General features: G+C 58.7%; 1 protein-coding gene across 2 annotated transcripts in view; it reads left to right on the plus strand.

Moving 5' to 3' along the window:
* The first annotated feature begins 2685 nt into the window (after positions 1 to 2685).
* The window catches only part of LOC111143291 (potassium voltage-gated channel subfamily Q member 4), a 51351-nt gene continuing 30424 nt past the window's right edge, over positions 2686 to 23612 (plus strand). For both annotated transcript variants that reach the window (XM_022496932.1, XM_022496933.1), the window contains exon 1: positions 2686 to 2999. In XM_022496932.1, coding sequence (XP_022352640.1) covers positions 2686 to 2999 — 314 coding nt within the window. The remainder of the gene's footprint in view (positions 3000 to 23612) is intronic.

Raw genomic sequence — 23612 nt, forward strand, 5'->3', positions numbered from 1 at the left:
CATGATCCTGGGGTCCTGGGATAGAGATCAAGCCCCGCATCAGGCTCTCTGCTCAGCAGGGAGCCTGCTTCCTCCTCTCTCTCTCTGCCTGCCTCTCTGCCTACTTGTAATCTTTGCCTGTCAAATAAAATAAATAAAATCTAAAAAAATAAATAAATAAAAAAATAAAAAGGAGCGGGTGTGTCCCTCTGCTCATTATACATACCTGCAGGAGAAACAGTCCTCTGTGTCCTATGAAAGTCCTTCCTGAGGTCTAACTTTCATTCCTCTAGCAGCAACCATGGTGTCCTTCCTTTTCCTGCTACCTTTGAGGGGGATAATCTAGAGCTGGAGTTGGGAAAGGTAATGTGGGGCCCTCTCCTGGCAGTGAGAGCTCCTCACAAAGGAAGGGACTTCTTCAGTCCCCCAAGTGGGAAGAGAACTGTGGGGTTCAGAGGTGATGCTAAGCGTCAGGATCAAATTTCCAAGAACAGACCCAATTCCAGATATCCTGGGTGTTGGTAAGGGCAACCTGTGTTCAAGTGGGGTTTCTGCCACAGAAGAGTCTTTAGACCCCAAGAAAGACCTCCAAATCCCTTACAACTGTTTTTCTTTCCACCTACCATTCAGGTTCCCAGACCTTAGTCCCACCCTGCAGGACCCCTGATTGATGTAGTCTAGACAGTCCCATAGTGTCTGGGAGGGGGGTGCCAAGTCTAGGGGCTGCTGGCTTTAGCCCACAGGGAAAGGATGGGTTAACCCAGCGCAGGCATTGCATCTGTGGTTGGGCCCTGGGGTCCAGAAACCTTCCCCAGCTGCCAGCGAGGTCGGGGCATAACCTGCCCAGAGGCACCAGGCTCTGGCCCTGGGCACACCTGGAGCCAAAGAGCAGCAGGAAAGATTCAGGTCAAACCCCAGAAGGTACCCCGTGTTGTGCAGAGGGAGAAAGGTCACTGTCCGGGTCGGGGTGTGGGCCGGCTGCCAAGCTCAGCTTGGGGACCCCCCAGGTCCCTGCAACACCCTCCCCGACGCCTGCAGATCTGCCTCCCTCCCTCCCCCAGAGGCGCTCAGCAGATCAATGCTGCCTTTGCTGACAGCTGAGAATCGAGCTCGCCTTCCCGCCCCCTGCCCCGCCCCTCCCGCTCGGCTCCGTCCCCCGAGAGACTCCCGGAGGAACCGAGAAGAGTTTGCTGCGGAAGCCTTCACCCTGGGGCAGGGCCTGCGGAGGGAGCTGCTGGTGTGGCCGAAGCAGCCGTCAGAGGAAGAGGGAAGGAGGATCGGGAAACCCAAATGACCACTCCTCGCAGGGCCGAGAGGACTAAAGGGAACGAAAGGCCTGCCCCCTACCGCTAGAGAGAGGAGGTCAGGCACCCAGAACTTTCCAGCTGGAGAGGCAGTGCGTGGGAAAGAGTCTCCCGTTTGGGGGTGGGATTCTGCGGGCCTCTGGGGACGAAGTCGTCCAGCCCGCCGCGCTGGTTCAGAGCTCACCTCCCAACAGCCACGTGCCCTGACCCTGACCCTGGAGGCAAGGGAGCGGTTCAGACTGGCTTGGCGGGGCGCAGGCCCTCATTCGCAGGAGACTCTTCTTTGGGGCGGGGCGGCGGCTGGGGGCTCGTCCCCCAACCGGAAGAAAGCAAGCTTAGACGTGGGGGGGTGGGGATGGGAGGACGAGCGGACACACCCGGGGTCCGCTGTGCGACACGCTGTGACACAGCTCGGCAGCGCCTGGACAGCAGGCCTTTCCCGTGGGCGCTGCTCACCGAGCCACACGCAGCCCCGGCACACTTTACACACTCCTCCCGGCGCACTAAGGGCACGCCCCGATGGCGAGGGGCACACCTCCTCGCTTTCACCTCCACCACCTACCGGGGCCTGCACCGTGCACACTCATCTTCACACCTAGCCACACAATGCCCACGCCACGCACCTGCATGGACTCTATCCCGTCACCGCGCGCACCCACAGCCACCCGCGCGGCACACACGGGGCACGCACTTCTGGAGCCACTCACACCTGAACTCCACGGGACGCCGAGTCCCATCCACTGTCGCGGCCACGGCTGCCCAGCCCACGCCCCCACTTTCCGGAGCAACCCCCCACCCCCGCGAGGCGTCCAGCCCAGCCGGGCCTCGCGGTCTCGGCAGCCCCTCGCAGCAGGGCACGCCACTAGCACGCGGCCAGCCCCCGGGGGCCGCCGCCACGCGGTCAGGTCCCGGCACCGACTCGTCGGCCCGCATGGCCGGTGCGCCCAGCCCCGCCGGCTGCTCCGCGCGCCCCCCTCCGCCTCGTCGCGCCCGCCCGCTAGCTCCCTCCCGATTTGGGAAGGCGGCCGCGGGGCGGGCGGGGGCGGCGGGGGAGGGGCGGGGCGGGGGAGGATGACATGTGAGCGGCGCGCCTGAGGCAGGTGGAAAGGCGAGCGGCATGGAGCGCGTAATAAGAGAGTTGGAGTCGGAAAGAGCCGCCCCAGTCGCCGGGGAAGCGGGCGGTCAGTGCGGGCTCCGGCGGCCCCCAGGCTCCGCGCGCCCGCCCCCGGCCCCCGCGCCGCCCCGGCCCGGCCCCTAGCCCCCAGCCGCCCGCGCCCGCCCCGGGCCGCCCCCGCAGGGCCCGGGTCCGAGCCATGCGCCACTGAGCGCCCCGCGCGCGCCCGCCCGCCCCGGACCGCAGCCGGGCCCCGGCGCCCCCCCAAGCCCACGCCCGGCGCCGCCCATGGCCGAGGCCCCCCCGCGCCGCCTCGGCCTGGCCCCCCCGCCCGGGGACGCCCCCCGCGCCGAGCTGGTGGCGCTCACGGCGGTGCAGAGCGAGCGGGGCGAGGCGGGCGGGGGCGGCTCCCCGCGCCGCCTCGGCCTTCTGGGCAGCCCCCTACCGCCGGGCGCGCCCCTCCCTGGGCCGGGCTCAGGCTCGGGCTCCGCCTGCGGCCAGCGCTCCTCGGCCGCGCACAAGCGCTACCGCCGCCTGCAGAACTGGGTCTACAACGTGCTGGAGCGACCCCGCGGCTGGGCCTTCGTCTACCACGTCTTCATGTGAGTTTGCGACCCCGCGCCCCTTGCCGCGCCCCCGCGCTCCCGCCCCGCCCGGCTCCTGCCGGAGCCTGGGCTCCCCGGGGCCGACGCGGGCCGCCCTGGCTCCGCCCCCTGCCCCCCATTCCCGCGGCCGACCCTCCTCTCGCTCACCCCCAGGCCTGAGCCCGATTTCTGATCCTCCCCCAGCCTGACCTTAACCCTGATCCCCAGGTCCTGACCCCTGCTTGACCTCGCTTCTGACCTCCCTACCTCAACTATTTTCATTCTGATCTCCAACCCCTGCTCCTCCGTCCCATTCCCAGGTACTCCCCACATCCAGTGTCTTGTCCCCCATCCTCTCTGCATTCCAGAGCCACTACGGTGGGATCCTCTTTCCTCTTCCCTGTCTCTGCCTCCTTGTGCCCCAGACACAAAGGGGACCCAGTGGCCCCCACACAATTTGTTACTATCTCCCCAACTTTGTTGCCACAGTGGGCTCCCACCTGGGCGCCCCTTGGAGATGGCCCTCTACAGGGATGGCCTCCACCCCAGTCCCAGTTGGCCCCCCACTGTAGGGGCTCAGGGGTCCCTGTGAGCCACCTGAGCCCTGACACTCGTGTGTGCTGTGTGACGGTCTTCATCCAGCCTCCCCTCCACCTTGCACCCGCCGGTGGCCCCAGCAGCAGCAGCGGGCTGCCCTGGCTACCCCGGTGCCTGGGCCCGCTAGCCCGCCCCACTCACTGGCTGCTGTACCAGGCCTGGCTCTGGGCGCCCTGGGGAAAAAGAAAGAGGAGAGCGGTCGGTTTGGAAACACTGACGCTGCTGGCCCCCTCCTCCCCCTTGCCAGGCTCCTACAACTTTCAAAAACACTGACCCCTCTTGGATGTAAAGAGTGAATTTTGGCAGCCTAGAGCTCAGTCTTGGGGGACGGCCTGGCCCAGCCAGGAACATGAGAGGCCCCGCGGATATCAGTTGAAGGGCTGGGCCTGGCGGCTGGGACGCTTGGAGGTGCCCGAGAAAGACCTCGGGTCCCTGGAAAATGTACCGATATTAATCCCTTCTTGCTGCCTTCAGAGCGGGCCCTTTAGTCTATGGGGTCTCCTCGGTGGCCCCCTTGCCTGTCCACCTGACTGTCAGGCAGTTTTTCTGCCTTGTCTGGCTGTCTTTCTGCTGGAATTTCCACCTGTGTGCAAGTTAGCCTGTCTGTTCATCTCCCCCCCACCTCACTGTCCAGTGGTCCTTCTGCCTGTTTCCATCCCTCTGTGGGACAAGCATCCGTCTGTCCAGTTGTCCGTGTGCCTGTCCATCTGTCTTGGTCTTCTACCTGTCTTTTGGTCTGTTTTTCTGCCTGCCTCTGCCCCATCCTAACTGGGCGCGCAGAATTTCAGAGGTGAAGGGGAGCCCCCTGGCCGTAGGGAGGGCAGAGGAGGACTCTCTCAGCCAGTGTGCTCCTGGGGGTGGCAGCCTTGACTCAGGCAGAGACTCCAGCTGGGCTAGGCCAGGGGCAGAGGTGAGTTGGTCAGGACATGAGGTCAGACTTAGGGTCAGAGTCAGAGTCAACTGTTAAGGGTAGCCCAACCCCCAGTGCCCATTGGGAGCATCTGGGACGAATGTCTTTCGCTGCAGAGAGGATTGTGGGAGTGATGACAGTACAAGGGAGTCGTACAGAGTCAGGTGAAAGCCACAGAGGACTGCTAAGGAAAGGTGGTCGAGTTGCCCACATCAGCCTGGGGCGCCCAAGGAGGCTGAGACATTCCACGGAAAGGGGCTGTGCCTTCATGGGCTCCTCTTGGGAGATGACCCTTCCGAGGCAAGGCTGGGCCCAGGGAAACCAGTAGGCCTCTGAGGCGGGGGTCTTTTGTCCTGAGGCCTGGTCTCTCAGGCCCCCAGGGGTCACCAGAGGTGAAGGACCCGCCTCATGTCCTCCGGCCAGCCGCTGTCTTCGCCTCTTCTGGAAGGGCCTCTCCTTCCTCTCCAGGAGCTAAATCTGCTGGCAGCTTTGCCCCACATCCTGCCCTTTCCGGATGCCAGGAATGCCCTGGCCAGGGGCGTGCTTGTTCTGACCACTTGTGCCCGGGAGCCCAGGGACGAGGCATCTCAGGAGCTCTGGGGGAGGAAACGCGGCGTGAGAAGATCCACAGGGCTAGGGAATCTCAGGGAACTAGGCTTCTGTCTTAGAGATCAAACGGAGCGAGGGATTGGGAGCCCCACCTCTTGGGGGCTGTGTGATCTTGGATGGATCACTGTGCCTCTCTGAGCTTTTAGATGTCTTGGCCGTCAGAGTGGGTAGAAACCCCAACCTTGTGGGCCTCGCTCTCAGATGAGGTAATAGGTGGGAAAGAGCCTAGTGTGCGGCAAGGGCCTGAGTGTGAAAGATGGGGGTTATTCCTGGGGCTGGAGGAGGGGGCCAGACCGGAGGCTTCTGTTGCTCCTGAGGTGCTCCAGATGTGGGGTTTCTCAGTCACTCACTCTGGGGTCTTGGCTGTTCTTGCCAGGAAGTGCTTCCTGCTGTTGGACTCCTAGCCCTCCCGCTGCACTCTTGGCCAGATCCTTTCCCACCTCCACAATGGGCGCCCAGAGGTGGCTCAAGTGCAGGGGTCTCATTGTGCTCAGTTAGCTAGCCCCCCCTTCCCAGAGACTCAGGCCCTAGCAGGAGGGGCTTGGCAGAAAAGCCTGGAAAAGAAGGGCTCAGGAAGGAGGGCACTGGGGTGAGCTGGGTCCGTTCACCCCAGGGGGACGTCAGCCTCACACCTGCCAGTGAGGTCCCCACACAGCCCACATATTTTCTGGCACTGAAGACTGTCCAGAGGATGAGCTCGGATTCTGGCCCTTCTGCCCCTGCAGCTGTGGTCTCTGGGACGTGGGAACCGCGGACTCCCGTCTTCTCCTTATTGAGGTCCAGGATGAGGGGTTGCAAGCCCCTTCTCCCATCTCTCTCACCTCTCTGTAGGCCCCTGGTCCTGTCCCTAAACCCCAGCCCCTCCTCAGTGTTCCAGTCTCTGATTAAGGCCTCAACCCTTCACAGGCTCTGCTCTCTGGATTTGGAGAAACACCACAATCACTACCCGTCCTGCTTTTTGAGCCTTTGGTGGGTGGTTGGCGGGGTGGGGGAGGAGGCCCACCTCCTCTCTGCACCCTTTCAGAGCTCCCCTGCCCCGCCCCCCAGCCTCACTCTTGAAGTTGGAGGGCTGGAGGGGGCTGATACAAGGCAAAGTCATTACCCCCCGCTTTCCTCACGCCACTGTGAGACTCTGGCTGCTCCCAGCCCCCAGCTGCCCAGTGCTTTCTCTATGTGAAGGTTTTCACTCTGTAAACATCCTCCTCAGCCTTGTCCCTGGGGTCAGAAGCTGTGGGAATGGGGAGGGGAGGAGGTGGCGGCAGCTCCTGGGGCCCTCAGACTCCTAACCCCAGAGTCTTCCAAGCTCCCACCCTGCCCATCTGAGAACGATCACTGCCTGGGTTGGTAATCAGCCCAGTAAAGGGGGCCCAGAGGCCTCAGGCGTCCCCAAGAGGTGGGTCGACATTTTGATAGCCCATTTTGCTTATAAGAAAACTAAGGCTCTAAGGACCCACGTCACCCAGTGAATCAGAAGCAAATGTGGAACCAGACCCCAAGACTCCTGACTCCCTATCCAGGCCGTGCCCCCTGCTCCCTGCAGTTGCCTGGCAGGGTTGGGGGGGGCGGTGGTGGCTCCAGCAGTTGGAATGGAAATTTCTCATCACTCGTTGAGCGGCAGTGATCACCGGGCCATCTGTAGACCACCTCCACCAGGCAAGTGCTGCTACCCTCCTCATTTGACAGGTGGGGAGACGAGGCTCAGGAGCGGTCTCTGTGGAGCCTCCTGAGAGCGAGGGCTGACTCAGACCTCCTTGTCCCGCATCTAGGCTTCAGCCAGGGCCCCAGCCCCGGGCCCCGCAGGAGGGCCGCTCCTGTGCCATTTGTTTCTCTGCCCCAGCACGTAGCACCCAGCCCTCAGCACACAGCACCCAGCACCCAGCACCCAGGCACACACACACACATCCCCGCTGCACACTCAACTGTCTGTCTCGTGCACACACTCACTATAGCTTTGACACGTGTGGCCATGGACATCCCAAACGCATCTGTGGCACACATCCAAGGAAAGGAAATCTAACATAGAGCTGCCCCTACCTCTTCACTGACTTCACAGAGATGCTCCCGGGCCTGCCGCCCCAGCCCAGACCCCTAGCACAGAAGAGAGCCAACCCCCTCCCCTGAGTTTCTTGCCTCCACCTGTCCACACCAGCAGGGCTGCCCTTACAGGCCTCGGTTTATTTGTGCGTCCACCTGGGAGGGCAGCCCCAGGGCCACGTGGGAGCAGATTAGCTGGCCTCCTAGAGTTCGGCTGGCCTTTACTTTCCCTGAAGGCCGCCCCCGGGACCGTTCTGCCCAGGCCCGCAGTGTGCTGCTGAGTCCACTGAGGCACGGAAAGGAGTGTCACACCCGGCAGATCGGTAGTACAACTGTGCCAGGAACCCAGGCCTCTGCCTCCCAGATCAGGACTTTAGATCTGTTCCTCACCCCAGCTGATGGTGAAGGCTAACATCCCAAGAACTTGGCCTTGTGATGGGGAAAGTCTTGGAGTGTGACCCAGATTTTTGGTGCTGCTGTTTTTCAGTTCTCATTCTTTTGTTTGGTCCTTATGAGGAGGGGGTGAATGGAGAGACCATCCTGCCAGCTTTCTATCCCTTCTTCTGTTCCTCTCCCTGCCCCTTAGGCCCCTTGATGCCCTCCTGCCCAAGTTAGACTTCTCATTGCTACCCCACCCTGACTCCATAGTATGTTCATTCCTTCCATTGAGGAAGCCCTGCTGAAAGTCTGACTTTTGTCCCTACTGCTGCGGAAACCTCTGTTCTCCCAGTGTTGGAGCCAGGAGTGTTTCGAGAGGTGATTATTCTTGGGCTGATGGCAGCATTTTGAGTGGGTGATTAATTTAAGGTTCTCTGAGCCAGTCAAGGGAGCTGAAATCTCCCGGGGAGCAGGAGAAAGGAAAGCTCTGCAGAGCGGCCAAGGCCCTGCCCCTGACACTCCCGCCCCCCAAGGGGGCCACGCAGGGAGCTTCCCCAGACTCGGAGCAGCTCATCGCCCTTCCTCCCCAGCACTGCACCCATGAGGGTTATTGTGCAAGGCTGACCCCCAGCAGGGAATTCAGGGGGCCCCTCTCTAGCACCCCAAGTGTGGGAGTTGTGGGGCTGGGGTGGGGAAAGAGTGGGGCCCTGTCCTCTCTCCAGAGGCTGCCCCCTGAGTGGGTCAAGAGCATGAGCTCTGAGTCCGACAGATTTGGGTTCACTTCTTGTTCCACCCAAAACAGTTATGTGTCCTTGGGCAAGTTACCTGACCTCTCTGAGCTTCAATTTTGTCATCTAAAAGCCAGGAGAGTCGGGGCCAAGCGGGTTAAAGTGTGGGCGCCATGCCGGGCGCAGGTGGTGGCAGGCACCGGCTGACACCCAGTTGTTCTGTTGCGGTTCCTTTCACTGTTCTCCTGCCTGGGGAGGTGGAACGGTGTGCTGGTCTAGCACAGAGCCCAGGGTGACTGCACGGGGCTGGGGGGTGGGGGGTGCTCTCTGCGGGCTCCGGCCTTGCAGTCCCGCTTCTAACCCCCACAGGCATGACCGAAAGCAGACCCTTCGTGATCCTTGGTTCACATCAGGGGAAGATGGGGCTGGAGAGGGGACGCCACCCACTTGTGCGAGGCTGCACAGCTAGTGAGTGGTGGTGCCAGGACTCCGACCTGGGTCCCTAGATGGCTCTGTACCAGGCCTGGGGGGCTCAGGGCGACAGACCAGGCCTGCGCCCTGTCTGGGACTCCACTGTGTAGGCCTCATGGTCACACCTGCAGCCAGCCTGACCCCAGGGAGATGGAAGTAGAGCCATGGTGCTCAGGGGGACAGCAGGGGACCCCTGGGAGAAGGGGGCGATACCCCCCTCTCTCCTGAACATATCATCCTGGGGAATGGGGACAGGGAATCCCAAAGGAGATTTAGAGATCTTAATACTTGCTGGGAAAGTACGCACCCCCGCTCCACCCCAGTCCACGAGCCTGACTCCTCCCCCCGCCCCCGTAAGATGGGGCTAAACAGGAACGTGGACCGTTTACAGCTGCTGCGCACTGAGGGACTCAGGGGGACCAGGAGGAGCTGCTGTACAGACCTTAAGTTTTGCAGGAGTGGGGGGCCGTGAGGGTCTCCAGCACCTTTTCCTTGGGCCCTTCCAAGGACTGGGAGCACTTAGAAGGGCACTTGGGAGGCTGCCTGCCCCCAGAGGGGGCTAGGGAGAGGGTGATAGTCAGACATGGGGGGGTGCCCATAAAGTGCCCCCAGGACTCCAGGCTTTCTGGGTAACTGTCCCTAGGGCAGGATCTTTGTGCCCTGGGGGCTTGACACCTGGGGGGGAGGTGAGGAAGGAATGGGAGGGGCAGCCCCAGGCAGCAGACTGATTGGGTTGGGAATCCGTGGGCAGCGCCTGAGGGAGGGAGGCAAAGAGAGCAGGGAGCTCAGCAATTCCCTCCCTCTTCCTTCCTTCTTGGAGACTGGGGAACAGTGAGTGGAGTGGGGTCTCTGGCCTGGCGGCCCTCCTCAATCTCTTGAGGAGGGGGGGGCACTTTCTCCTGAGACTCCTCGGACATGTAGGCCAGGCAGGTGGGAAAGAGGGAAAGCTTGCTGGAGATAAATGGAGCGTGATTCCCACTGAAGCATGAAGGATGGAGGTCAGACAGCAGGAAGGACTGCCCACTAACCAGGAGGTAGAGTGCAATTCCCTGCGGTACCCTTCCCAAAACTTGCGGACCCACATCTAGCTGTGCAGGACAAGATTAACTCTGCTCATTATCCTGCCAAGCAAGGGGCACCCCTCCTTCACAGGGTGAGGATGCAGAGGAGACAGAAGCTGCTCCCTGGGAGCCGAGTTCTGGCGGGTGGGGGAGTGGGGGAGAGGGGTCAGGTACCCTTTGGCTTTGGGGGGGTGGTCACAGGCTGCCCCTAAGCCACTCCTTCCCTGCCACTCCTCCCTGGGAGCCTCAGGCCTCCCCAGGTCACCGTCTTTGGGTTTATTTTTTGCTGGGCTTGGCTGTCCCCTGGGAGGGGAGGGGGCAGGGAGCAAAGGAGGGGAGAAGGAACAGCTTTGTCAGCACAATCCCGGGCGTCTCTGCTCCTGCCCTCCTTGGCCCAGCTGCCACCCTCTTCCGGAGGGACCAGTCTCTGGGCATAATGGGGACCCAGACCGCTGTGGGACTTCCTCTCCTGGGGTAGAAATAGGCCTTTCTGCCCTCACCCTTTCTCATTTCATCCTGCTGCCAGACATCAGAGCCAGAAAGGCCTCAGAGCTCAAGCAGAGCCGTAGCTTCTTTGCACACATGGGGAAACTGAGGCCAGGAGAAAGGACCAGGTGGCCCAAGGACACAGTACACACAGGTCCCCTCAGTAGATGGGGGTTGTGCTGGAGTTGCCCAGGACTGAGCAATGCCTCCCTCAGCATTGCACCTCTGGGTTCACTCACTCGTCTGATTTTCCACCTTCTGGGGATTGCAGGCAGTCTGGTGGGGGAGACAGAGGAGGGGGAAAGTATGACCCAGGGCCCAGCAAGGGGAGGGAGATGCAGCCTGGGGGGTGCGCTGGAGGCCGCCCCAGGGTCTTGGACCTCTCCCTGCTGCCCTTTATTGTCCTTGCTGTGAAAAATACGCCAGCCCTGTTTTACAGAGGGGAATGAAGGCCCCAAGTCAGCATAACCAGCAAGCTGTAGAGGTGGGATTCAAAGCCGGGACAGGGTCCCCAGGATGCTGCCCCTGAAGGTCTAAGCCTGTCGGGTCCTCACTTGACTCTCCTCAGTCGGCCTCTCTGGCTCTTCTCTCTCTTTCTGCCCAATGAATGTTGGAGTTCCTTGTGGCTCTGTTGTGTGTCCTCCTCACTATACAGAGTTCTTGTGTGTGTGTGCGTGGCCTCAGGCACTCCTGTGACACTGTGGGTCCCCTCTGGGATGACAGCCTGCCCCTTGCAGTTTCATCCCTGAGCTTCCCAGGAACACCTTGCCCCCTTATCCTGTGGGCACCTCAAACTCAGCCTCTCGTTTCCCCAGTGCCCCCAACAGTGACTCTCCTACCACTCACTGCCCAAGTCAGGAACCCCCTCCCTCAGGCATCTTTTTTTTTTTTTTAAAGATTTTATTTATTTATTAGAGAGAGAGGGAGAGAGAGAGACAGAGGTAGCGAGCACAAGCGGGGAGGAGAGAAGTAGGCCCCCTACTGAGCAGGGGCCCCCCCCCCCCCAGCCCCATGCTGGACTCGATCCCAGGACCCTGGGATCATGACCTGAACCGAAGGCAGACGCTTAACTGACTGAGCCACCCAGGCACCTTCAAGCATTCTTTAGTCACCCAAGAACCAGCTTATAGTGTCCCTAAAGCGTGCTATTTAACGATCTCTGTGCTTTTCCTTTGGCCCGAAACTCCCTCCCCCACCCATCCATCAGCTAGTGAACACCTATCCATTTTTCACTTCTCAGCTGGAGCACCCCATCTTCTTGGAATCACTCCCCACCCACCTCCACTCCAGGCTCAACCGGGGGCGGCGGGGGCGGGGGGCCTTCCCCAGAGCCCGGCTCACCCAGCCCTATGCGTTCTTCGGCCCTGGGTGGTGAGGTCTGGGAGGTGGGGGTTGAGCACAGTGCTTGGCATGTGGTTGGTAACTTGTAAATGTTTTCTGAGCCAGGGAATGAAGGTGGCATTGAGGCCAGTTATAAGGAAGAGCACAGCTTTGCCAACTAGAGGGAAACTGGAGAAAGGACCCCAGGTTCTCTGTTGTGCAGGCGCTGAGCTGGGAGCGCTTGTGATTTTTATCCCGAGTGCCCTCCACTTGGAGGCAAGAGCAAGAGCTGGTGGAAGCAAGAGGTGGAACTCTCTTCCTCTATCTCCCCTGTTCTGGATCATCAAGCTCTGGAGGTGGGCTTTGCCCTCCGGGCAATGGGGAGCCATAGGCAGTGACGGGAGAGGGAGGCACCCCTGGCTGGGAGCCACGGCTTGCCTGATTTCTTCCCAGGAGCTAGCATTTTGCAAACACTATTATGTGCCTATTTTGCAGATAGGAAAGTGAGGCTCAGGGAGGAAATTATGTGCACCTGATTACACTGCTTGTCCATGGTGGAGGCAGCGTTCGAACCCATGTCTGTGTGACTCCCAAGCCCAAGTTCCAAGTGGCTCTCAGATATGTCAGCAGACGCATGCGGTTCTCAGTGGCCTAAGGCAAAATCGAGGGAAATAAGGACAACGTGGTGACTTTTTCATAAAGCTAAATTTATTCCATTTAAAGGACTTTTAGTCTGAGATTATGTCCTTTCTTTTATGAAATGATGGGGCTGGGAATTTTTTTTTCAAATGTCCTTACTTGGCAAAATAAAAAGTTGCCAACCAGTCCCCGAGTGTTTTTTGGAAATTTTACCCGTGTGTGAAATCCTTGAGTCTGGGCGCCTTCCTGCCTCCTCCCTCCTGAGCTGGAGGGCCAGAAGGGCCTGGGTGGGGATGGAAGGATTGGGGGTGGGGGCGGAATGGAGGAGCGCTCAGTCTCATTATCTACGCCTCCTGGGCCTGGGGCGGTCCTGGCGTTCCCCCCCACCTCCGCATCAGCTGAGGACCAGCCCAGGGCTCTAGCCAAGAATGGCCCCTGGCGGTGGGTGGGGACAGGGTCAGCCGGTATCAGGGCTCAAACGTCAGTTAAAGGAGCACAGGAGCAGGAGTCAGCTGCTGGGGTTCAGCTCCCCCCTCTGCTTCCTAAAGGCTGGATGACCCCAGCCAGGTGGCTCAGTGTCTCTGAGGCACCAGCTTCCTTCCCCACAGAACAACACTTCCTGCTCAAGGGCTTCACAAACCACAATCACCATGAGGAATGGAGGGCTTTTTGTGCTTTCCAGGGTCTTCTTTCCCTCTCTCTCTCTCTTTTTTTTTTTTTTTTTAAGATTTTTTTTTAATTTATTCATTTGACAGACAGAGATCACAAGTAGGCAGAGAGACAGGCAGAGAGAGAGGAGGAAGCAGGCTCCCCGCTGAGCAGAGAGCCCGATGCGGGGCTCGATCCCACGACCCTGGGATCATGACCTGAGCCGAAGGCAGAGGTCTTAACCCACTGAGCCACCCAGGCGCCCCTTCTTTCCCTCTCTTCTGGGGTCCTGGGCCCCTCAGTGCACTCCTGTCTGTACTGGTTCGCACCCTGAGGGGGTACCCTGCAGAGCAAGGGGTTGGTGTCCAGGCCGCGGAAGAGCACACGGACTAGAGGGCGGTTCCCCAGGAGCCTGGGACCGAGTGCTAACCGAGTTTGTCATATGCTAGTAACATCCATAGCGTGATCTCTATCTGGGATTGTGCCAGATGTTTTCCATATACTACTTCATTTAATCCTCCCGATAGCCCCGGGAGGGAGTACCGTTATTACCCTGCCGCCCAGAAGAGGACGCTGACGTGGGAAGGTTAAGCGTGTGCCTTTGTCGCACAGCCAGTAGGTGCTGAGTGCCCAGGAGGGCGGCGTGTAAGACTGAGTGTGCAAGCACTCTGGTGTGAGCAGGTCTTCAGGGCTATCGTCAGTGTGGGGGATGCTGGAGGGGAACATTCCTGTGTGGGGGCCGGGGGGTGGGGACACTTTTTATGTGGGGATGTGGGTTGGGTTGGGAAAGCCATCTTCCTCCTGTGTGGCCTCCTGCAGTCCCTGCCTCACCCCCCACTGTGCCTCAGTCTCCCTCTCCTGCTGGAACTCTCAGTAATAAGAGGGATGCTAATGGCAAATGTCTAATGAGCGCAGACCTGGGGCCAGCCGCTGCTCTGAGAACTCACTGTGGCTCCTTACACTTTTTCCTCTCAACACCTTCATGAGCTGGGGACTACAGTTATGCCCATTTCCCTGCTAAGGATGCTGAGGCACAGAGAAGTTGAGAAACTTGCCTGGGTGTAGGTAGAAGGGTCAGGACTCAAAGCCCTGATGTCCAGTTCTGGGGCTATGTCCTTGCCTACCATATTATGCCTAACTGGCCCTCATGGGCCTGCGGCCGATATGAAGACCAGTTGGGCCTTAAAATTCATGGTTCTGTCCTCCACCCCAGTTTAGCACTGGGAACTCGCTCTCTCATTTGGGAAGCCCTCACTGGCAGTCCCTTGGGGCTAGCCACTATCCCAGGTGTTGGGGACAGAGCAGTGAATCAGACCTTCCCTCGGGCGCTAGGGAGATGGGCCAGGGGCTGGCTGCTGTCTGGACAGGTGCAGAGTCCAGTAGGAGCCCAGTACAGAGGGGCTAAACCCAGCCCCAAACTAGGCGTCATGAGGAAGTCTTCCCAGAGGAAGAGGTTTAAGTTGAGACCTGCAACAAAAGTAGGAGGAGGAGTCAATCAGGCAGGAAGGAGCAAGGAACAGCATTCAAGACAGAGGGACTAGCATGGGCAAAGTCCAGAGGTGAGGCTGAACATAGCATGTTGCAAAGGCCTCCAAGAAGTCAGGAGCATGGGAGCCTGGAAGGGCAGGGGGTGTGCAGAGAAGAGGATGGGATGTGAGCCGAGGATGCCAGCTGAGGAGCAGTGACTTCTTGGAGGAGACTAAGTCCAGGAAGGAACTGAAGACAGGAATACCCTGGACAGACCAGCATTTTAGAGACACCTTTCTGGATCTTACACGGAGGGTTGTAAGGGGGAAACTCTGGCAGGGAGCCACAAGGATGCCATTGGCTTGGCTTCCTTTCCCCCCTGCCTTCCCCCTTATGGTGCAGTCCCCAGAGAGGCTCCTTTGGAGCGGCCCACTAACCCTGCCCAGGCCTGGCTGGACCTGGCCTGAAGCCCTAGGACTTTGCCTGTAGGGAAAGTTGAGCTGCTTATGCAAAGCCTGGCCTGGAGGAAGGTGTGTGTGGCTGAGCTGAGGGGGCCCTTGGAAGCAGAGGGGATGGGTGCAGTCCCCGAGGCTGTGGGCAAGGAGGTCTGGGGATGTGGGCTTAAGCTCTGTGGGGGTCCCCAGAACAGTGGCCTTGGAATAGGCTCGTGAGAGCACCGATGGTTGGCCTAGCTAGTGGTGCAGTGCCCTGGAGAAAGGGGCTGAGCCCATGTGGGGCTGGACCTGCCCTACCTCCTTGCCCGCTCCCTCAACTCAATAGACTGGAAATCACTGGGCTCGCCCTCTCCCCTCATGCTACTGATGGGGAAACTGAGGCCCAGAACAGGGCATGGACTAAACTTAGGTCAGTGGCAGAGCCCAGATTGGAGCTCAGCTTAGCTCAAGAGTTTCAGTTGTCCCCAAGACCAATAAATCACTGAAAACCTTTCCTCAGAGCTGACCTGGGCTCACGTCCCCTCTGGGTGGTCTTGGGCAGGTCCCATCACATCCCTGAGTCTGAGCCTCTGGATCCAAAATGCTACCTTGTCCTGGGGAGGATGCCGGCTCTCCCACTGGATGGTCCCACAAAGCCCTTAGAGCCGTGCCGGCCCACTGTGGGGCTTAATTAATGTTTGCTCACTGCGTCCCACTGAGTTCTCAACAACCTTGGAGGAAGATATCGTTATGCTATTTTACACTGAGGCTCGGAAGGGAGAAGTGACTTGCCCAAGGTTATTCAGCTGGGAAGTGGCTGACATGGGCCTAGAGCTCAGGTGTCCAGGTACCTGTCTAAGACCGCTTGATAGAGCCCTGATTTGGAGCCTCTGCTCTCAGTGAACATCCCCTTAGTGTCTCAAGCAAGACCCATGAGTCAGTTGGGCAGAGAGTGTGTGTGTGCGTGTGTGTGTGTGGCAGGGGGAGGTAGGCTGGGCTGGCCCACAGGGGGAACTCAGCTCATATCAACCCTTTTGTCCCCATACTTGAGCAGACTGTGACTGCTGCCCCCCATGGAGAAGGGGACCCCCTTGCCCTCCTGCACTGAAGGTTTTTTCCTGGGGAAGAGAGCTGGCTGCGGCATGACCAACAGGGCACCTGCCCACCCCGCCCACGCTGGGGTCTGGCCATCTAACACCCTGCACATGACAGGCATGGGATGGGCACTGGGCTGGGAAGAGGCATTTGCACTCTCCTAATCCGGGGGCTGCAGCCCCCCTCTGTCTTGGCCAGGGCCGTGGGAGAGGTTTGTCCCTGCACCCCCCTGCCCAGCAGCCCCAGCTCAGATCCCTGGCATATACCCAGCTCTTCTGCTTGGGGCCTTCCTCTGCCATACTCAAGCTCCTCACCCTCCCACGATCTGAGCAGAGTTGAGACTTATGGGGGCAAATGCTGGGAACTTTGGGGCTGATGGAGTCACTGTGTTGTGTGGCATTTGGGGATGAAGAATGGGGACAATGTCAGGGGGCGTTAGGGCCCATGTTGGCAAAGTTAGGGGGAGGACCTCAAGGAGGTGCAGAGCTGGAGTGTTTGGGGCTAATCCTGGGCCACCCCTTCCTGGAGAAATTTGGCTACAAGTCAGGGAGGCAAATGTGTGGGCTCTGCCCCCCCCTCGCTGGTCAGTAAACAAAGCCGTAGCCCAGGAGACGGGCCCAAACATCCCGGCCCCCCACAGTTATTTATACCAGGACTCCCTCTCCTTCTCAGGCCTGGTTCGGCCTCTCAGTCCATGCCTGAGCTGGGCAGCCTGAGCAGAGGGTCCAGACTGTGGTCCAGGCAGAGGGCTTCAGCAGCCTGCCCGCTCCAGCCCCACTGGGGACTGGGTATTCTTCCCCTTCGCAACAGCCTGTCCTTTGCAGGCACTGGGTCTAGCAGATCGGAAAAGAGCTCATGGAGGCCAAGGCCTGGGCAGGAGGCAAGAGCCTTGGGTTTGCTCTAACCTGCTACATGACTGTGGTCACTGGCTCCCCATAGCCTTAGCTACCTCTGTGTTCAGTAGGAGGCAAGGGGCTGGATTAGTGTTTTGCAAACTATTTGATATAGTAGGTCTGGTTCCTTAGATGAAATGTGACGCAGGAGCACGATTTATAAAACATATCAAAGTGACGTCGCTCTGGGTAGATTCAAGGGAAGAGGAGGGGCCCAGAACTCTGCCCGCTCAGCCTCTATGGCTCTGCATACTACCAGCTCAGAACCTTACACAGCCCTGCTCATTCTAGAACACATTCCGGGTAACCCTGCAGTTCCCGGCTCCCAGACCCCTATGCCTGCCTCCAGGGTTTGTATAGGCCTCTTTCCTGGCTCATCATCCCAAGGGCCAAGGTATATGAGCTCTTCTAGAGCCAAGGACAGCTGTTTGCAGCCCATGGAGATGGAGCCTGAAAGAGCAGGCGAGGAAAGCCACAGGCGTGTACCCCACACCCCTCCTGGTGCGGCATGAGCCCAGTGCGGGAAGAGAAGAGGGCACACCGTGCGCTGGGGACCAGAGGCTTGAACCCCTCTTTGCCAGATTTCCTGCATGGAACTCCAAAGAGTCCAAGATCTTAAATCCAAACCTGGCCTTCCAGATTGTTATGAAGGTGCATGTGTCAGGAAGGGTGGAACATATTTTATCCAACAGATTGTTAGCTTGAGTTACGCTTTTCAATATTTAGACTAACAGTTTGTGGGTCCCCATTTGGACCCTTTCCCCAGCCCTGCCAGTGTTTGGGGTTGGCTTGCATTGGTCCTACTGCACCTACCCACCTCTGCAGCCACCCCAAGATGCCCTTATCCAGAGCCCTCGGCTTCACAGGACAGTGGGAAGGTCCTGACTCAATGATGCTCAAGGCCCCGGTGATCTGGGTCTTCTTGCTCCCTCCCAGATACTGTCTGAGCCTTTAATCGGCCATCCTGGGGGATGTGGGGGAGTCATGGCTGGCCTTGCCCTTGGTACATGGATCCAAATGAGGTGGGGGGTGCTGGCAGGAACAGAGGTAGGAAGAGTCTCAGCACAAGGGCGTCCAGGGGTACCCAGAAGTTCCAGGAATCCCAAGGGGCTGGGGGAGCATGGCTTCCCAAAGCAGAGCAGGGATTTTTGGGGAGGGAGGGTGTCCATCCCGAGGAGGGGAGAGAGACAGAAATCACCAGGGTAGAAATGTACAGGGTATGGAGGTGTAGAGAGTGGCTGATGCTTGTGTGTTTATGACCTCAAGCTCTGGGTTGAAGAGCTTGGATTTTAGATGGCACACAGTAAGGAACCATTGTAGGATTGTAAATGGGGAGGGAACTCTCAGACAGCCAGAGGTAAGTGGACTAGGGTTGGGGTGGGGATGGAGCTTGAATCATGGCAGTCAGTGAAGTGGCTGGAGGGAGGGGGAAAGGGGTTAGTCCCTGGACAGACAGGAGTGGGAAGGGGGAGGTTAGGAAGACACAGCTGATCTCCACTCTGCTTTCTGGAAAACTCTTCTTCTATCTTCTCCTCCTGCTTTCTGTCTCCTCCCCCCATGCTATGGCCCTGTGTCTCCACATTGGGGAGAAGGGCACCTCACCCCAAACCCATCTCCCTAAGGAAGACCACCTCACACTGGTGGCAAGTGGGAGGCCACAGCTGTGTAAGAGGGGACCTGCTCATTCATTCATTCACTTATTCACTCAACAAGTATTTATTGATGACCTACAATGCACCAAGCCCCGTTCTAGGCGTGGGAGAGATAGTGGTAAACAGGATAGATAAAGTCACAGCATCATGGCGCTGACATTACCCGGGGCCTGGGGGGACCAGAAACTGTAGTTTTCCCTGGTATCCACCCTCTGGCCCACTGGTCCATGCTCCTGCATGCCTGGGAGAGGGGACTTTCTCTATTACCCACTCATTTGTTCCAGCTGCCTTAGGATCAGCACCCGGGTCTTTGGACACTGATGAGGGGGTGTCCAATGCCCAAGGCTCTGACCCCAAGGAACATTCATCTCTGTAAGACCAATCCAGGCCTGAGGGTCAGGTCTGAGCTCAGGTCCTGGTTCTTTTCACTCACAAATGACTTGAAGCCCCTTATGAGGACCTTCCTGGCCTCAATTTCTTTATCTGTTAAGGGGAGCTTTGGGGGAGGCCCTGAGGAAATGAGGGGAGGAAAAGACCAGTCAATTCCAGTATTCCCCACTGGTGCACAAGGAGGTGAAAGGATGCCAAGGACTCAGTATCATCACCATTATCTATTGTGTTCGCTGTGGGCCAACCGCACACATCTTCTCATTTCATTTCATTTCAGCTCTGCATCGTCCCTCCCCATTTTCTAGATGAGGAAACTGAGTCTCTGTAAGGTGAAATGACTTACTTGAGGCCACAGGCAGACCTAGCTGACTCTGGGAGTCCTTAAGGACGGTGCTGTGCTGCCCGGCACCTGCCCTCCTGGGCACTCAGCCTCAAGAGCAGTAACCCAGCCCTGGTGCCCCGCCCCCTCCGCCAGCGCCCTCGGGGGCTAGCACCACCCGGAGCCTGGGCACTGGGTCCTGAGATACTGGACCAGAACAGTAGGAGGGGCTGGATCGGGCCAAGACCCGACTTCGGGGCCTTGGCACGTCTGTGTCCCGGGGCGCTCAGTGCCCACACCCCGCTTCGGTGGGTGGGCGAGCCCCGGGCAGTCGGGGTGTTTCGCCCCCCTCTCCGCCCCCCGTCCTCGGGGACGCGGCGGCACCTTCACACTTTCCGCTTGGCCCGCTGCTCGCCTTTCAGGCCGCCGCGTTTTCAATTGTTAATTTGGAAACGGAAAAAGAAGCCGGCGGGGCGGGGGAGGCCGCAAGGAGGTAACCCGAGCCGCAGCGCCGCCCCCGCCCCTCCTGCGCCGGGTGCAGTGTGTCGGCGAAGCTCCGCCCCTCCCGGGGACGACCAAGAGCCCCGACCACCTCGGGGTCCGCCCCCAGCCTGCCCCGCCCCTTCCAGTAAGCCCCACCCCGCGTCCAGGGGGCGGGGCCCGCCCTGCGGACCCCGGAACGCCGAACGGCTGTGCGTCGGCAGCAGAGGAACTGGCTCCTGTAGGGGAAGCGGGTAGAGGGCCGTACGGAGGGAGGAGTCCCCCCTGGAGCCCTCCTCCCAAGAGCCCTCCTCCCAGGAGCCCCTCCCTTTCCCGAGGAGTCCCGCCTGGAGGCAACCTCTTCTGTGTCCCTAAGTGAACCCAAGGCTTTCTGCAACCCCTCAGCGCGGGGTTCATCTGGGCCAGACCCCTGCCTCCAGATTGCTGCAAAAGGGATCCCTGGCCCCATTAGACAGACGAAGAAACTGAGTTCCAGAGTGGGACAGCTCACTTGCCCAAAGTCCCACAAGACAAGGCCGAATTCTTGAGTCTGGCAGAGGTCAGGGTCAGAGCTGAATTCATGGTCTGTTCTTTGGCTCTGATACTTGCAGGGTTCCGTCTTCCTCGGCTAGACGAGGAGGGGGCGTCAGGAGTGCAATATGTCCCCTTCCCTGACCTCCAGCGCCCTTTCTGTGGTTAATGAGCTATTGGAAGTTTTGCTTTGGTCTACCCCATTCCTCCTTGCTATTATTATTCAATTATAGTGGAGTTTTGGAGATTGACTTTCCATGCAAATGAGCACCATGCAAATGAAATGTAAAAGAGCCTCTCCTCAGACTCTAGAAGCTCCTCAGGACTGACAGTTTCAGGAGCGACTAGGACCTCACTTCCCACTGGGGAAGGTGGAATCACCAGTCCTAGATGGATGAGTGAAAAGTAGGGTCCTCAGAGACCCTCCCTCACTCCCTTCCTCAGGAGTAAAGTCGGATTCAGTGACAGCTTCCCACCTCCACAGCTGAGTGGTGGCAGAGTCGGATGGAGAGCCCACTGACCTCGGTTCCTAGCTCTGCCCAGGCCCCTGTGCCTCGCCTTCTACAGCCTCCAACCCTGACAAAGGGCGGAGAGCCCCCAAGCAGGCTCCTGGCTCTTAGAGCACTCTAAATCAGCGGGAACTAGGGGCTGGGCAGCCTGTCCCATTACAGGCAGAACAGAAAAAATGTCTGCATCCTATCACTGGCTTCCAGCCTAAGCAAGACCCTCCTAACCACCCTTTCACATTGGCTGTGGAATAGGCTCAGAGAAGTTGTGCTCCTGGCCCAAGGTCACCCAGCAAACCTTTTCCAACTGTCAGGGCCCACTGGAGTCAGTCTTGCAGGATTCAGTCTGGCTGGACCTGGATTTTGGGTTCCCATGGGGAGCAAGGCTCTCAGGCAGCTGCGACCAACTGCCCCAGGTGTGGCCCATGAATTTGCATACTGCTTTGCTTACTGGTAGCAAAGGTATTTAAACACCTCACCCCACTATGCCCCCTAAAGCTCCCACTGGGTGGGATTCTCAGTGGCTGAGTCTGTAGCACTCCTAGGCTGGGCTCAACCTTGGGGCCTGTGTTCCCCAGGGGGCCCGGCCTTCCTTGAATCTCCTGTTCCACCTTGTCAGCTCTTGATGCTCTCTCTGTTCCCGGAGTGCTGACAACCAAGCAAGTCTTGGGGACTAAGCTCTTTCCCCTGGTTTGGATTCTTCCCTCCCTCCCTCCCCTCTCCCCCTTTGGGAAGGTTCTGCTGATTCAGAGGACAGAAGGCTCCTTAGGGGTGACCCTGACCCCTGCCAGGCTCAAGTAGCTGGAGGCCTGGGAAATCCTTGAACCCAGTGCTACCCTGTCACACACAGCAGGATGGACAGGGGCAAGGCCCCAACCCAGTGCATAGAGGAAGGAGTTTCTGAGGTGGGGGTGAGGGGCAGGTGCCTGAGTCCTCCCATAGGAAGAGGAGAAATCAAAAGAATATTACTTTAGGAAATCAGGAAATCTCAGTGCTAGACCCAGCTCCACCTCTGACCTAGGGTATGATCACAGGTGGTTCATGCCCCGCTCTGGGACTCAGTTTCCCCTGTAAAAATGAGAGGATTGATTCTATGGGATCTTTCTACGTGAAAATAGAGTTAGTTTCTGCTCACCTGCCATGTCCATCCCCCTAGCACAAGTCACCAGCATCTTTTTCTTGGATCATATAGCCATGTATGATGGCAAATGCCATCGACCCCCTCCCCATCCCCACTCTGCACCGCTGACTGTTCTCTACTCAACAGTCCTTGCTGTTGCAAACGCAAGTCAGATCGCATTACTCCCTGCTCAGAACTCCCCATCTCACTTGGAGCAAAAGCCAAAATCCTCACAGGAGCCAGGAGAAGATCTGCTTCCCACCTCCGCTACCTCTCTGCCCTTGCCGCCCACCACTCTCCCCCTTCCTGGGGACACTCCTTTCGTGATCCTCTGGAATGTACCAGGCACCCTCTGGCTCAGGTTTTTGCACTTGTTTTTCCTCTCTGCTCAGAACCCTATTTTCTCAGATACCCACATGGCTCACTCGCTCATTTCCTTGAGATCTCTGCGGAAAAGTCACCTTCTCAATGCTGCTCTCCCCACCCCCCCTCTATAAAATAGTCCTGAACTCCCGTACCCGTGTTCTTTCTCTCCTTTCCCTCGCTTAATTTTTTTTCCATCATCATCTCACATTTTTTTTTAATTTAAGTAAGCTCTACACCCAACATGGGGCTCAGACTCAGGACCCCACGGTCAAGAGTCACACCCTCCACCGACTGAGCCAGCCAGACACCCTAAGTAAACTTTGTGCCCATTGTGGGGCACAAATTCACATTTTGAACCTCTCCTTGTGTATTCCCCATCTCCCCCACGAGGGTGCCTACCCCACGAATCAGCTAGTGGGTGAGTGAATGTTGTGGCACTGGCCTGGGGCTTGTCCTGATTCACTTACACCCCACCTGCTGCAGGGTGGGTGGAGAGGCCCAGCCGGAGCCGCAGGCAGCTGCAGCGGGGGATGGGGTGGTGGGGTAGGGAGGGTTGGGGTGGGGGCGGGGAAGCCTGTGGTCCTTCTCAGGGAGCTTTAGCCCAGCACCCATTCTCAGCTGGGCACAGGGCATTCAAGGTGAAAAGGACAAGACCTCACCCCACTCTTGGTCTGTGGGAGGAGACCTTTCCTCCAACAGCTTTTCCTCAGTTGAAGGAAAGGCCATGATGATGGAGGGGGGCCTGGAGAGGAGGATGGGGAATGAAGGGAGCCAGGGGTGGGCTCACCCCCTGACTCAGCCAGGTTGCAGGAGGGGCAGACAGGACATGGACAAAGATGGGGAAAAGCAGCTGACTTTGTGGGGGACTAGAGCTGTGACAACGGAGTATCCAGTGCCGGGTTGGGCTCTGCGCGGTGGGGAGTGAGGTGTTGGTGCGGAAAGGGCCTTCCTTGCAACCGCGCTTAGGAGCTTGGGCCTGAGCCTGCAAGTCGGTGGATTTCACACTTTTTAAAAAAGCAGCAAGGCTCTTCGTTCAAATGGAATCTTATGCCAAGCCCAGAATGTAGAACTGAGTCACCCAAATCCACATGGAGCGGCTCAGGTGGAACCGGGGGAAGGTTCCCATTGGCTCTCTTGGTTAAGCGTTCAGAATCCAGGCTGCCTGTGTTCCACTCCTTACTTCGCTTTCATTGCGCCGGCCTCCTGCTTGGGGAGCCCACGCTCCCTGTTTATTTGAGGAGTCAGCGCTGCCTGGCCAGCCGCACACAGATGGATGGCCCCTGCTCCCTCCTGGTTCCCACCCTTGACATGTTGCTCAGCCCACCTCCCTGGTGCACAGGTAGTCTGGCTGGCGTGGCAGGGGAAGCAGCGAGAAGGAGTAGGAGGGTCTGGAGCTGGTCCAGGTAGGAGAGGACCAGCCTATGACTCATGAAACACCTGGTCCAGAAGACACTGCCTTCCTCGTCCTAGCGAGACCGAGACCATTCACAGCAGCTC

Source organism: Enhydra lutris, unplaced genomic scaffold (genome assembly GCF_002288905.1).
Source record: "Enhydra lutris kenyoni isolate GAN:26980312 unplaced genomic scaffold, ASM228890v2 scaffoldscaffold9, whole genome shotgun sequence".
In the NCBI taxonomy this organism is placed as follows: Eukaryota; Metazoa; Chordata; class Mammalia; order Carnivora; family Mustelidae; genus Enhydra; species Enhydra lutris.